This window comes from Manis pentadactyla, chromosome 6 (assembly GCF_030020395.1).
Source record: "Manis pentadactyla isolate mManPen7 chromosome 6, mManPen7.hap1, whole genome shotgun sequence".
Classification (NCBI taxonomy): Eukaryota; Metazoa; Chordata; class Mammalia; order Pholidota; family Manidae; genus Manis; species Manis pentadactyla.
The window spans coordinates 53,470,117-53,485,117 of NC_080024.1; the positions used below are offsets into that span (position 1 = coordinate 53,470,117).

At 36.0% G+C, this 15,001-nt stretch overlaps 1 protein-coding gene across 2 annotated transcripts in view; it reads left to right on the forward strand.

The window, feature by feature from the left end:
- Positions 1 to 15,001, forward strand: part of NCKAP1 (NCK associated protein 1) — a 118,902-nt gene that overhangs the window by 31,455 nt on the left and 72,446 nt on the right. For both annotated transcript variants that reach the window (XM_036879382.2, XM_036879384.2), the window contains 6 exons: positions 9,682 to 9,774; positions 9,967 to 10,023; positions 10,736 to 10,878; positions 10,962 to 11,052; positions 13,663 to 13,800; positions 14,589 to 14,637. In XM_036879382.2, the coding sequence (XP_036735277.1) occupies positions 9,682 to 9,774; positions 9,967 to 10,023; positions 10,736 to 10,878; positions 10,962 to 11,052; positions 13,663 to 13,800; positions 14,589 to 14,637 (571 nt within the window). The remainder of the gene's footprint in view (positions 1 to 9,681; positions 9,775 to 9,966; positions 10,024 to 10,735; positions 10,879 to 10,961; positions 11,053 to 13,662; positions 13,801 to 14,588; positions 14,638 to 15,001) is intronic.

A 15,001-nucleotide genomic window follows, 5' to 3' on the forward strand; every position in this document is an offset into this window, starting at 1 on the left:
AGCGCTGTTTGGAAGTCTTAAAGGGACAGGGACCCCAATATTAGGGAAACAGGGCAGAAAGACCGGTGAGCAGAGGCCTGAGGCTGGCACCGGAGAATAAAGAAAAACGAATGACCACCTTTTTTTTTTAAATAAAAATTTTTTTTTTTTTTAATTAAAAAAATATTTTTTCTTGTTTTTTTTTGTGGTCGTTGTTTTGTTTTGGCGGGTGCTTTTTGGAAGTCTTAGAGGGGCAGGGCGGGCCACTTAGTCCAGAGGTAGGGAATCCGGGACCTCTGGGCACCCTAACCCCTGGGCTGCAGGGAGCAGGGAGGCCCCTTACGGAGATAAATAGCCTCCCAGCAGCTCCTGCTCCAACGCGACTCCACCATTTTGGAGTAGCTGCCCGAGCCAGGCCACGCCCACAGCAACAGCGGAGATTAACTCCATAGCAGCCGGGCAGGAAGCAGAAACCCTGTCTGCGCGCAGCTGCGCAGCACAAGCCACTAGAGGCCGCTGTTCTCCCAGGAGAGGAGGGCCACAAACCAACAAGAAAGGAAGTCCTTCCAGCCGTCACTCGTCCCAGTTCTGCAGACTATTCCTATCACCATGAAAAGGCAAAGCTACAGGCAGACAAAGATCACAGAGACAACACCAGAGAAGGAGACAGACCTAACCAGTCTTCCTGACAAAGAATTCAAAATAAGAATCATAAACATGCTGACAGAGATGCAGAGAAATACGCAAGAAAAATGGGATGAAGTCCGGAAAGAGATCACAGATGCCAGAAAGGAGATCGCAGAAATGAAACAAACTCTGGAAGGGTTTATAAGCAGAATGGATAGAATGCAAGAGGCCATTGATGGAATTGAAATCAGAGAACAGGAACGCATGGAAGCTGACATAGAGAGAGACAAAAGGATCTCCAGGAATGAAACAATATTAAGAGAACTGTGTGACCAATCTAAAAGGAGCAATATCCGTATTATAGGGGTCCCAGAAGAAGAAGAGAGAGGCAAAGAGATGGAAAGTATCTTAGAAGAAATAATTGCTGAAAACTTCCCCACAATGGGGGAGGAAGTAATCAAACAGACCATGGAAATACACAGAACCCCCAACAGAAAGGATCCAAGAAGGGCAACACCAAGACACATAATAATTAAAATGGCAAAGATCAAGGACAAGGAAAGAGTGTTAAAGGCAGCTAGAGAGAAAAAGGTCACCTATAAAGGGAAACCCATCAGGCTAACGTCAGATTTCTCAACAGAAACCCTACAGGCCAGAAGAGAATGGCATGATATATTTAATACAATGAAACAGAAGGGCCTTGAACCAAGGATACTGTATCCAGCACGACTATCATTCAAATATGACGGTGGGATTAAACAATTCCCAGACAAACAAAAGCTGAGGGAATTTGCTTTCCACAAACCACCTCTACAGAACATCTTACAGGGACTGCTCTAGATGGGAGCACTCCTAGAAGGAGCACAGCACAAAACACCCAACATATGAAGAATCGAGGAGGAGGAACAAGAAGGGAGAGAAGAAAAGAATCTCCAGACAGTGTATATAACAGCTCAATAAGCGAGCTAAGTTAGGCAGTAAGATACTAAAGAGTCTAACCTTGAACCTTTGGTAACCACGAATTTAAAGCCTGCAATGGCAATAAGTACATATCTTTCAATAGTCACCCTAAATGTTAATGGGTTGAATGCACCAATCAAAAGACACAGAGTAACAGAATGGATAAAAAAGCAAGACCCATCTATATGCTGCTTACAAGAAACTCACCTCAAACCCAAAGACATGTACAGACTAAAAGTCAAGGGATGGAAAAACATATTTCAAGCAAACAACAGTGAGAAGAAAGCAGGGGTTGCAGTACTAATATCAGACAAAATAGACTTCAAAACAAAGAAAGTAACAAGAGATAAAGAAGGACACTACATAATGATAAAGGGCTCAGTCAAACAAGAGGATATAACCATTCTAAATATATATGCACCCAACACAGGAGCACCAGCATATGTGAAACAAATACTAACAGAACTAAAGGGGGATATAGACTGCAATGCATTCATTCTAGGAGACTTCAACACACCACTCACCCCAAAGGATAGATCCACTGGGCAGAAAATAAGTAAGGACACGGAAGCACTGAACAACACAGTAGAGCGGATGGACCTAATAGACATCTATAGAACTCTACATCCAAAAGCAGCGGGATATACATTCTTCTCAAGTGCACATGGAACATTCTCCAGAATAGACCACATACTAGGCCACAAAAAGAGCCTCAGTAAATTCCAAAAGATTGAAATCCTACCAACCAACTTTTCAGACCACAAAGGCATAAAACTAGAAATAAACTGTACAAAGAAAGCAAAGAGGCTCACGAACACATGGAGGCTTAACAACACGCTCCTAAATAATCAATGGATCAATGACCAAATCAAAATGGAGATCCAGCAATATATGGAAACAAATGACAACAACAACACTAAGCCCCAACTTCTGTGGGACACAGCAAAAGCAGTCTTAAGAGGAAAGTATATAGCAATCCAAGCATATTTAAAAAAGGAAGAGCAATCCCAAATGAATGGTCTAATGTCACAATTATCGAAATTGGAAAAAGAAGAACAGATGAGGCCTAAGGTCAGCAGAAGGAGGGACATAATAAAGATCAGAGAAGAAATAAATAAAATTGAGAAGAATAAAACAATAGCAAAAATCAATGAAACCAAGAGCTGGTTCTTCGAGAAAATAAACAAAATAGATAAGCCTCTAGCCAGACTTATTAAGAAGAAAAGAGAGTCAACACAAATCAACAGTATCAGAAACGAGAAAGGAAAAATCACGACGGACCCCACGGAAATGCAAAGAATTATTGGAGAATACTATGAAAACCTATATGCTAACAAGCTGGGAAACCTAGGAGAAATGGACAACTTCCTAGAAAAATATAACCTTCCAAGATTGACCCAGGAAGAAACAGAAAATCTAAACAGACCAATTACCAGCAATGAAATTGAAGAGGTAATCAAAAAACTACCAAAGAACAAAACCCCCGGGCCAGATGGATTTACCTCGGAATTTTATCAGACATACAGGGAAAACATAATACCCATTCTCCTTAAAGTCTTCCAAAAAATAGAGGAGGAGGGGATACTCCCAAACTCATTCTATGAAGCTACCATCACCCTAATACCAAAACCAGGCAAAGACCCCACCAAAAAAGAAAACTACAGACCAATATCCCTGATGAACGTAGATGCAAAAATACTCAACAAAATATTAGCAAACCGAATTCAAAAATACATCAAAAGGATCATACACCATGACCAAGTGGGATTCATTCCAGGGATGCAAGGATGGTACAACATTCGAAAGTCCATCAACATCATCCACCACATCAACAAAAAGAAAGACAAAAACCACATGATCATCTCCATAGATGCTGAAAAAGCATTTGACAAAGTTCAACATCCATTCATGTTAAAAACTCTCAGCAAAATGGGAATAGAGGGCAAGTACCTCAACATAATAAAGGCCATCTATGATAAACCCACAGCCAACATTATATTGAACAGCGAGAAGCTGAAAGCATTTCCTCTGAGATCGGGAACTAGACAGGGATGCCCACTCTCTCCACTGTTATTTAACATAGTACTGGAGGTCCTAGCCACGGCAATCAGACAAAATAAAGAAATACAAGGAATCCAGATTGGTAAAGAAGAAGTTAAACTGTCACTATTTGCAGATGACATGATACTGTACATAAAAAACCCTAAAGACTCCACCCCAAAACTACTAGAACTGATATCGGAATACAGCAAAGTTGCAGGATACAAAATCAACACACAGAAATCTGTGGCTTTCCTATATACTAACAATGAACCAACAGAGAGAGAAATCAGGAAAACAACTCCATTCACAATTGCATCAAAAAAAATAAAATACCTAGGAATAAACCTAACCAAAGAAGTGAAAGACTTATACTCTGAAAACTACAAGTCACTCTTAAGAGAAATTAAAGGGGACACTAACAGATGGAAACTCATCCCATGCTCGTGGCTAGGAAGAATTAATATCGTTAAAATGGCCATCTTGCCCAAAGCAATATACAGATTTGATGCAATCCCTATGAAACTACCAGCAACATTCTTCAATGAACTGGAACAAATAATTCAAAAATTCATATGGAAACACCAAAGACCCCGAATAGCCAAAGCAATCCTGAGAAAGAAGAATAAAGTAGGGGGGATCTCACTCCCCAACTTCAAGCTCTACTATAAAGCCATAGTAATCAAGACAATTTGGTACTGGCACAAGAGCAGAGCCACAGACCAATGGAACAGACTAGAGAATCCAGACATTAACCCAGACACATATGGTCAATTAATATTTGATAAAGGAGCCATGGACATACAATGGCGAAATGACAGTCTCTTCAACAGGTGGTGCTGGCAAAACTGGACAGCTACATGTAGGAGAATGAAACTGGACCATTGTCTAACCCCATATACAAAAGTAAACTCAAAATGGATCAAAGACCTGAATGTAAGCCATGAAACCATTAAACTCCTGGAAGAAAACATAGGCAAAAACCTCTTAGACATAAACATGAGTGACCTCTTCTTGAACATATCTCCCCGGGCAAGGAAAACAACAGCAAAAATGAGTAAGTGGGACTATATTAAGCTGAAAAGCTTCTGTACAGCAAAAGACACCATCAATAGAACAAGAAGGATCCCTACAGTATGGGAGAATATATTTGAAAATGACACATCCGATAAAGGCTTGACGTCCAGAATATATAAGGAGCTCTCACGCCTCAACAAACAAAAAACAAATAACCCAATTAAAAAATGGGCAGAGGAACTGAACAGACAGTTCTCCAAAAAAGAAATACAGATGGCCAACAGACACATGAAAAGATGCTCCACATCGCTAATTATCAGAGAAATGCAAATTAAAACTACAATGAGGTATCACCTCACACCAGTAAGGATGGCTGCCATCCAAAAGACAAACAACAACAAATGTTGGCGAGGCTGTGGAGAAAGGGGAACCCTCCTACACTGCTGGTGGGAATGTAAGTTAGTTCAACCATTGTGGAAAGCAGTATGGAGGTACATCAAAATGCTCAAAACAGACTTACCATTTGACCCAGGAATTGCACTCCTAGGAATTTACCCTAAGAATGCAGCAATCAAGTTTGAGAAAGACAGATGCACCCCTATGTTTATTGCAGCACTATTTACAATAGCCAAGAATTGGAAGCAACCTAAATGTCCATCAATAGATGAATGGATAAAGAAGATGTGGTACATATACACAATGGAATACTACTCAGCTATAAGAAAAGGGCAAATCCAATCATTTGCAGCAACATGGATGGAGCTGGAGGGTATTATGCTCAGTGAAACAAGCCAAGCGGAGAAAGAGAAATACCAAATGATTTCACTTATCTGTGGAATATAAGAACAAAGGAAAAACTGAAGGAACAAAACAGCAGCAGAATCACAGAACTCAAGAATGGACTAACAGGTACCAAAGGGAAAGGGACTGGGGAGGATGGGTGGGTAGGGAGGGATAAGGGGGGGAGAAATAGGGGGGTATTTAGATTAACATGCATGGGGGGGTAGGAGAAAAGGGAGGGCTGTACAACACAGAGAAGGCAAGTAGTGATTCTACAACATTTTGCTATGCTGATGGACAGTGACTGTAAAGGGGTTTATAGGGGAGACCTGGTATAGGGGAGAGCCTAGTAAACATAATATTCGTCATGTAAGTGTAGATTAGTGATAGCAAAAAAAAAAAAAAAAAAAAAAAAAAAAAAAGGGCAGTTCCTGTGTGGTAACCTCCAACGAGTTCTACACAAGGGTATAAAGGGCATATAAAAGTGTAGGCAAAGGGTCTGTTTGTGTTTATACAGAGGATCAAAGCCTAATTGGGCTACCCCGAAAATGAACTAAGATACGATATGAAAAAGAACTTCCAACATCTGCACCCTCTGGAAGACTCATGCCAGAAGATGATCATCAAAAAACCCCAACAAAGATCCACGCACTGCTACAGCTGTAGATGCACTCATCCCACCAGTTCCTGGACCTGCCATGGGAATGAGGAAGGAGATATCTAAGCTGGCCTGTGCATACAGTAAAACAACAAAATTGGACTGGATCTATACTGTTGGAACTCAACCAAGAATTTGGAGAAGTGCAAATTGTAGCGCTCCAAAGTCTTACAACTACAAACTATTTATTGTTAAAAGAACATATGGCATGTGAACAGTCCCCAGGAATGGGTTGTTTTAATTTGTCTGATTTCTCTCAGACTGTTCAAGTTCATTTGGACAATATCCACCATATCATAGATAAGTTTTCACAAATGCCTAAGGTGCCTAACTGGTTTTCTTGGTTTCACTGCAGATGGCTGGTAATTACAGATATGCTTTGGTTATGTAACTATACTCCTATTATGTTAATGTGTGTGTGCAATTTAAGTAGTAGCTTAAAACCTATACATGCTGAAGTTACTCTACAAGAAGATATATCAAAGAAATAATCAATCTTCCCATGTTTTCTTCCGCCTGCTACTTCTATAGCTTTTCTTCTTCCTTCCTAATTACAACCCTTAAATAGAATTCGTGCCTCATATCAAATTTACCGAGTATCATAATTCTTCCAAGTGGTAAAGATACCTCAAGACAAATGCTGGGCATAGAAGCCACAGGGCATAAATATGCAAAGAAGTAAAAAGCTAACTTTTTCAAACAATAAGGCTTCTCTCTCACTTACCAACTTCACATTTCCCTGTATGGCCCCGGAAGATGACTGGTTAGCCAGAGACGGGTAAGATTCCTCAAGGGAGGAACAACCTAAGACAGGCACAGTCGCAAGGGGGCCATCAGGTGAGAAATTGGGGATCAACAGAGGTGAGGCTTAGAACCTCACCCCCCCGTTCTGAGAGAAATCTTCTGCATACGTGGATGTTTTATTGCCCTGGTCTAGCTTGGATTAACACATAGTCTACAGGCACACACCTGATCATCTACATGTGCTCTCTTACAACACTAAACTGTTTTCTACCTTTATCTTGTATCTACCTACCACTTCAGCATTTTATTAAAAATAATAATAATAAAGAGAGAAATGTGGTATCCACATATAAATCAAGTATAAAAACCAAATGAGTATTCATATTTGAACTGACTGTTTATAGTTCATAATGCATGAGCAAAACCGAAAGTTTCTGTGATGACTGCCCTTGTACTGTTCACTATGTAACTTATTCATTATGTAAGAATTTGTTCTACATGTAAAAACTTGTTTGTTATGCCTCAGAAGATTGGAGACTGACAAAAATTAGGCTTGGGGTGGAATAATGATTGTGCATTGAGCATTGACTCCCCTATACAGAATTTTATTGTCGTTAACAACCATTTGATCAATAAATATGAGAGATGCCCTCACAAAAAAAAAAAAAAAAAAAAAAGGACAGACTTCCAATGGTAAAATAAATTAGTAACCGGGATGTAATGTATAGCATAAGGAATATAGTCAAGATATTGTAACAGCCTGGTAGGGTGATAGCTGGAACCTAGAATTATGTATATAAATGTTCTACCACTGTGTTGTACACTTGAAACTCATGTAATGTAATACTGTGTGTCAACTACCCTTCAATAAAAAATAATTATTATAAAAAAAAAAAAAAATGTGCATATAAACAGTGAGATTTTATTGAAAAGGGATTGGGCATGTAGAATGGTAGAAAGAACACTATTAGGACTAAGGAAATGAAAATTCCAATCCTAGCCCTATCCTTATGTAGTTTTATAACTTTGGGAAGGTTCTTTTAAATTCTGTAGGTTCTCTTTAATATGTAAAATGAAGGTTTATGTAAAAGATCGTTAAGGTCCATAATGAGATGGTTTCTGTGTCATTTTTTTGTCCAAACTAGGATACTGAAATTGAAAAGAGGCACTATTAATAATTAAGCCCAGTATCAACTGAATATATACTCTTTTCTTCTTTTCCTATTATGTGACTCTACTGTCACCTGTTATATTTCATAACTCAAATTTAAAGTATTGAAAAGCAGGAAAGAGGACCAAGATACAGTCATAAATGTTTAATGTTGAACAAGGTTGAGATAGTATGATCTGAGGAAACAATCATTTTAAAATAAATATTTATCTGCTTGATGTGAGTGGTGATGATAAAAAAATGTGCATATAAGCAGAATTATTTTGAAACGTTCAAAATAAAGTCAGCTACTCTCATAGATAAAGCTAGAAACAGTTATATATCACTGTAAGTATATACCTTAATTTGTCTGGCATTTAAGGAAGTAATGAGTACTTCATTTATGCATATTTTCCAAACAGTCATTTTTTAAATGTCTTCAGGGACTGCAGTACTTAGGGCAGTTTATCCTAAATAGTTTTCCCTCAATAGCTGGGTCTACCAGACTGCTATGCTTGCTGTTTTATAGTCTTCAATAGTTTTTTTTTTATTATCCCTTGATGTCATACTCACTGCCATAAATTTTCTGACTTTTAGTAATGGTTCAATACAATTATACATAACTGTATTATGCATTTACAATGTATAATTATATATATACTTTATATCCCTAACCCTCCTTTATAAGTAAGAACTGCATGAGAGCCTCAAAATTGTGTAGACTTTGATAGTAAGTTTGATATTTTGAACTACTTTCTCATTTTCTAGTTTTCTCATGTTCTAAATAACTAATTCTTCTTGGACTTTAATGTGTATTCAGGTCAACTGGGAATCTTGTTAAAAGGCAGATTCTGATTCAGTAAGTCTGAGGTGGGCCAGAGATTCTGCTTTTCTAACAAGCTCCTAAATGATGTGAAAGTTCCTATTCTGTAGACTACATTCAAAGTATCAAGATTCTAGAGACTTACTGGAATTCTGGCAGTCTTATGATATAGGGCATTAAATGTGGCTGGATTCTTTTAGAAATTACATTAACAGTTGTTTTAAAAAGAAAACATGGGACTTTTATAAATTCAATAATAAGTTGATTGAAATAATATTTGTCTTTTGTATTCTCATTTCCCTCTTCCATATGTTTACCAGTGTCTTAACTCTACTTTTGCTACTTTCTCATTTATTTTTTGTTGTGGTTTTTGCTTTTGTTTAGTGTATTATTGTGTTTTGTGATCTGGTCAGGGAACCGTTACTGTATTTTATGTTTGTATCTACATTTTATTTTGCATGCGTAACGTGGCTTTGCCTGGATGTTCTTTTTGGTAAGTTCCAAACTTATAAAGCACATTGTTTTTGTAGTGTAAGTTATAATGTTTTTCACCTTCTTTTCTCCCATTTCTAGTAATGTTATCATGCTCATCAAATGTTTTAATTTTTTTAAAGAGTCATTTGAAAATTATTTTTTTCCTAATATTTTCCTATTTTCCTTAATAGTAGTGCAGTTGGTACTAATCTGCTTTGATTCGTTTTATAGCCTCACACTGTCAGTTGCTGACCACTGTTAGCAGTTGCTGTCTCAAGTATTTTGTTTTTTTAAAAAAGCCTTAATCATCTAGAAATATTGTTCTAAAAGCTTGTGCTTCCATATAGCAATCATAAAAGAAGATAGTTTATAGTAAAATTAAATATTTGTGTTCTCAATGAGCAATGCATTTTAATTTTGTTTTTACAGCAACAGCTTGCACAACTTCAGAAAGAAAAATCTGAGATTCTGAAAAATTTGGCATTATACTACTTCACATTTGTAGATGTTATGGAATTTAAGGTGTGTTGTATTTTAATACAAAAATATAACTTTTCAAGGTAGATTGATATTAATTGTATAGATTGCTTTGTAATTTATAGATGATAAAATTAGAATTATTCCAGAACTAAAATTTAAAATACATTTTATTTGTGTTTTCTGAATTTAGTATATTTATATAGGTAAAAAATTAAAAGAAGCTTTTATTTTCAGGACCATGTTTGTGAATTGCTGAATACTATTGATGTTTGCCAAGTCTTCTTTGATATTGTAAGTATTATTTTCAGAAAAGAATTCCAATTCTTCTCTTTCTAGTAGAACTAAGGGGACTGAACTTTTTTTTAAGAGAAAACTTATAAGACTAGTGTATAAAATTTTAGCACTGCTTATTTGGCTTGTTTTGTAGCTATTTTTTTTTAAGGTAAGGAATTCTAGCATTCTCTATTTTTACTTGTTTATCACTAAATATAGTAAGCATTGTATATATTGTTAATTTCAGTGTTTTATTTTAGTAGGCCCAATTTTAAAGTTAAGTAAATAGTAATTTTTCTCTGTAGAAGGCAAATTTGATAGACTTCCTTAGTAAGACAATTGCTAGGTGCAAGAAGTTAAAGTGAAAAATGTCTCCATTGACTTCATGACAAGCCTTTTTATTTACATATTTAATATTCCTGTTCTTGCTTACCGAGATTGGCTCTAGTGTTTCTTTTTATTCTGGTTTTGGTTACCCTTGTAAACAGTTACCGATTTAAAATAGGGTGATTCTCTATTTTATCCATAAAATTGTGTCACAAACACATAGTTGTTATCTATAACTCCCAAATATTTGGCATATTTTTGGTGAAAGGAATTAGAATTTCAGAAATAAAGATAAAATAAATAACTGTAGAAATTACTAGCTTTGAGTAGTTGCCATGAAGTTGTGTGTATGTGTTGAAAAGTTTGCAGAATAGAAGGAATTAAACTTGATTTTTTTTTCTAGACTGTAAACTTTGATTTAACAAAAAACTACTTAGATTTGATCATAACCTATACAACACTAATGATCCTGCTGTCTCGAATTGAAGAAAGGAAGGCAATCATTGGATTATACAACTATGCGCATGAAATGACCCACGGAGCAAGGTAGACATACATTTTAAAACAGTTTGTGAAATTTTCAGTTTGATGGCTTATAACTCAGTGAAATTTGGTATGTCTATTTTAAGTGACCGAGAATACCCACGTCTTGGTCAGATGATCGTGGATTATGAAAACCCTTTAAAGAAGATGATGGAAGAATTTGTACCCCATAGCAAGGTAAGAGCTGGTTTTTAGACATGTTTTAATAGGTATAGGAGATAGTGTAAAGATGAACTTCTTTCAGGAAAATAATTATAATGAGATGTGAATAATAGCTGTGCATGGTTTTATCTAATTGTAAATCAAAGAACTAATCATTTAGGTTCCAAATAGTACACAGAGAGCTAGAAATATATTGATCCATTATAGTTTTAGCTTCAGTATAGGGTGTAGAGGTAGTGAAGTTTAGTATTTGAGACTGTCTACTTTCATATGAGACTTCCTGAGTGCAATACTAACTCTACCAATTACTAACTGTGTAATATTGGGCAGGTAAGTTAACCAACTTCACTATACCTCAGTTTTGATATCTATAAAAATGGGTTAATAGTAGTACCTGTCTCATACGGTTGTTACAAGGATTAAATGAGCTGTTTCATAAAAAGTATTTAGATACATAGTATTTGATACATTTTAGTTACATTTAATATAGGCTCTTACAAAAAATTGCGGGAGTTTTGTGGAAGTAATTTGGAGTATATTTTTTATAATATATAAAAAGATAGTTCTTAATGAAATAATTTTGGTTCTAAGGAATCTTGCCATTATGACTTGTCTGCAGTAGGACTGATTCAAGCCATAGTTTCTGAGCACATCAAGGAAGTTTATAGGTATCTCATACAACCTCATTATTTATAGATAAGGAAATTGAAGCATGGAGAAGTGACATGACAAAGTAAGCCATTTGGCAACAACAGTGGCAAAATCAGAGCTAAAACTCAGGATACAAGAACTGTGGTTCATTGTACTCTTTGATGACAGACTTTTTAATAGTAACTATTTTATATGAATCTGGGGGGTGTTTTTTTTTTGGCATAGTTAACACGAATTTTTTGTCAATTGTCTTACTCCCATGAACATTCTGAGGATGGGTTTTCCAGTTTAACTTCTTTAGATGCTGATTATACCCACAAATTTATATAGGTTTAATGTCTTGGAGTTAGTTGAATCATTAGTTTGAAGAAGCTGGTGGATGATAACCAGTTTTGAAGTAAAAAATCATCATTATAGATGGAAGTATAAGGATTCCTCAAAGTGCTGAGCATATCACACTTATCTGTCTCTGATTTTGGTAGTGCTGTGTTCTTACGTAGGAGTGTCTCCCTATTCCTGTTTTCTTTCTGGATCTGTTACTTACTTTTTGCCAGTCAGATATGGCCTTGTGTTTCTTTAGCCACTTCAGATTTGGTTCTTTACCCACTTAGGTGATTAAAGTTTCCTTAAAGGATGTGGGATCTCTTTTTAAGTTCTCCATAGTTATTAGCATGCACTAGACTATTAAGTTCTTTTTTTTTTATTAAGGTATCATTGATATACATTCTTATGAAGGTTTCACAAGAAAAACAATGTGGTTACTACATTCACTCTTATTATCAATCCCCCCCATACCCCATTGCAGTCACTGTTCATCAGTGTAGTAAGATGTCACAGAGTCCCTACTTCTCTGTGCTACACTGTCTTCCCCATGACGCCACACACACCATGTGCACCAATCATGATACCCCATAATCCCCTTCTCCCTCCCCCACCCCTCCACTTTGGTAACCAGTAGCCCCTCCTTGGAGTCTGTGAGTCTTCTATTTTGTTCCTTCAGTTTTGCTTCATTGTTATACTCCACAAATGAGGGAAATCATTTGGTATTTGTCTTTCTCTGCCTGACTTATTTCACTGAGCATGACTATTAATAATTTCTTGAGGAGAGTTATCCATTTGGATTAGACCAGTTATATCCCATCTTGATTTTTACCATCTTCTGTGGTCTCTCACAGTTTTGATAGAAAGGCAGCCAGGTATTTGCTAGGATTTGTTAAAATTAATTTAATTTTGAAACATACTCAGAATCACTGGTAGAATGTAATAAAAACAGAGATTCCTGGATTCTACTCCCAGAGGTTCTGGTTCACTAAGTTTCATATACAGCCCTGGAATCTTTATTCTGAACAAACACCTCTGGCAGTTTATGTGCAGCTGGATGAAAGAATCACTGTACAGAATTTTTAGGAAGCAGGATGAATATCAAAGGACAGTTAAAAACAAGCAAAGAGTAGATGAGGTGAAACATTAAATACCTTGATGATAAAGCTGTAATTAATAGACTAAATGGCAAATAGAAGTAATTAAGAGAATACAGTGAATTATTTTTATAAGGCATTCTTTGGAGAACCAGGAAACATGTTGAACTCTGTTAATTTAGTAATATAACCCTGCTAGCTTTTTCTTTCACTGAGAGCCATCAGAGTAGAAAATGATACAGAGAAGGGTGACACTATGCTCTCCACCACTTTTGAAATAAAGATCCCAAGCCAAACATTTTAACTTTTAAGAAAGTAACGTGATTTCCTGAGCTAAGTTCCTTTCCAGGAATACAGAGCTTTATGAAATAAAAAAAAAAAAAGATCTAGAAGTGGGTAGCCAGGACCCACCTCAGTTGTTATATGGAGCATAGTTGTAAATAGGTTCTTTGTCTTAGGATGGTACAGTTAGAAATGCACAACAGTTTGTAGCTTGAACTTAACTGAAAAAGAAAAAAAACGTTTTATTCCTCAACTTTCTTTTCTCCTGTTTTAGTCTCTTTCAGATGCACTAATTTCTCTTCAGATGGTGTATCCTCGAAGGAATCTGTCAGCTGACCAGTGGAGAAATGCCCAATTACTGAGTCTCATCAGTGCACCCAGTACAATGCTCAATCCTGCACAGTCTGACACTGTATGGGTCCATATTTCCCTTTTTGAATAAAAATAATAAAGTTGATTTTTACAAAAAAATAGCAGTTAAGCAATGCTCTTGGAGTTTTTCTTCTAATTAGTATTAGCCTATCAGTAAAGCATTGTAAAATGCTCAGTAGTTAAGTCATACTATTTAGGTTTTTTTATTCTTAGATTCTAATGTTAACTTAATACCATTAGTTGTAAGAGTACTTTCTTTTAAGTTTAAGTGTTTGTTTTGTTCTATTGTAGAAAATTTGGAAGATGCAGAAAATTATAAGGAAACAAAAATCACCCAAATCTTATTTAACTACATAAAATTGTTATTCTATTTTTCCTCAATCTTTTCTCTGTGTATATTAATATAGATGGTATGCATATGGAAAACATACACATATGTCATTACCAATTTGGGTGAGATAGCATCTGTGTACATCAATCTTTTTTTAACTTGGTTAAAATACTGTCCTTTGGAATATGCAAACTGAGTAGATTTGGGAAATTTGGAATTTTTCACTTAGAAGATTGAAAACAATTTAGCAATAGTATTTTTTAAAGAGAGGTTTCAGGGATGTGTAAATGTGAAGGGGCACAACTCTCATTGCCCGTTATGGACTGCAGGTTTAAATACAGGTTATGAAAGTTTTATCCCACTTGTCAAATTTGTTGTGGTATTTGAGCTAAAAATTGAAATAGTAAGAATTTTCAGGTGAAAGACAAGGAAAGTGACTAAATATGGATTTTTAAAAAATATCTTTGAACCATAAATTTATGTTTTGTCTTTTTAAGATGCCTTGTGAATACCTCTCTTTGGATGCAATGGAAAAGTGGATTATATGTAAGTAAAATTGGTTGGGTTTGTGATTACTCTTCAGGTTTTAAGTTTTAAAGAAAAATGACAGGTAACATGTATTACTTCTATGCCAAGCACTGTGCTGAGCCTTCTATGTGCAGTTAGGTCATTCATTCCTCATACTAACTCTGTCAGTGTAGATAGTGTGTCTTATAGATAAGGAATCTGAAACTTAGTCCACACAGCTAGTCAGTGACAAAGAATCCAGGCTAACCCCAAAGCTCATCGTCTGCATAGTATTTCCTCTTAACATAGCTGTCAAAACTAAATTGTTTTGTTTTTAATGATTTTTTTTAAGTATTACATTTATTCAATTAAGATTTTTGGTTTTAATTTACTCTAGTACATA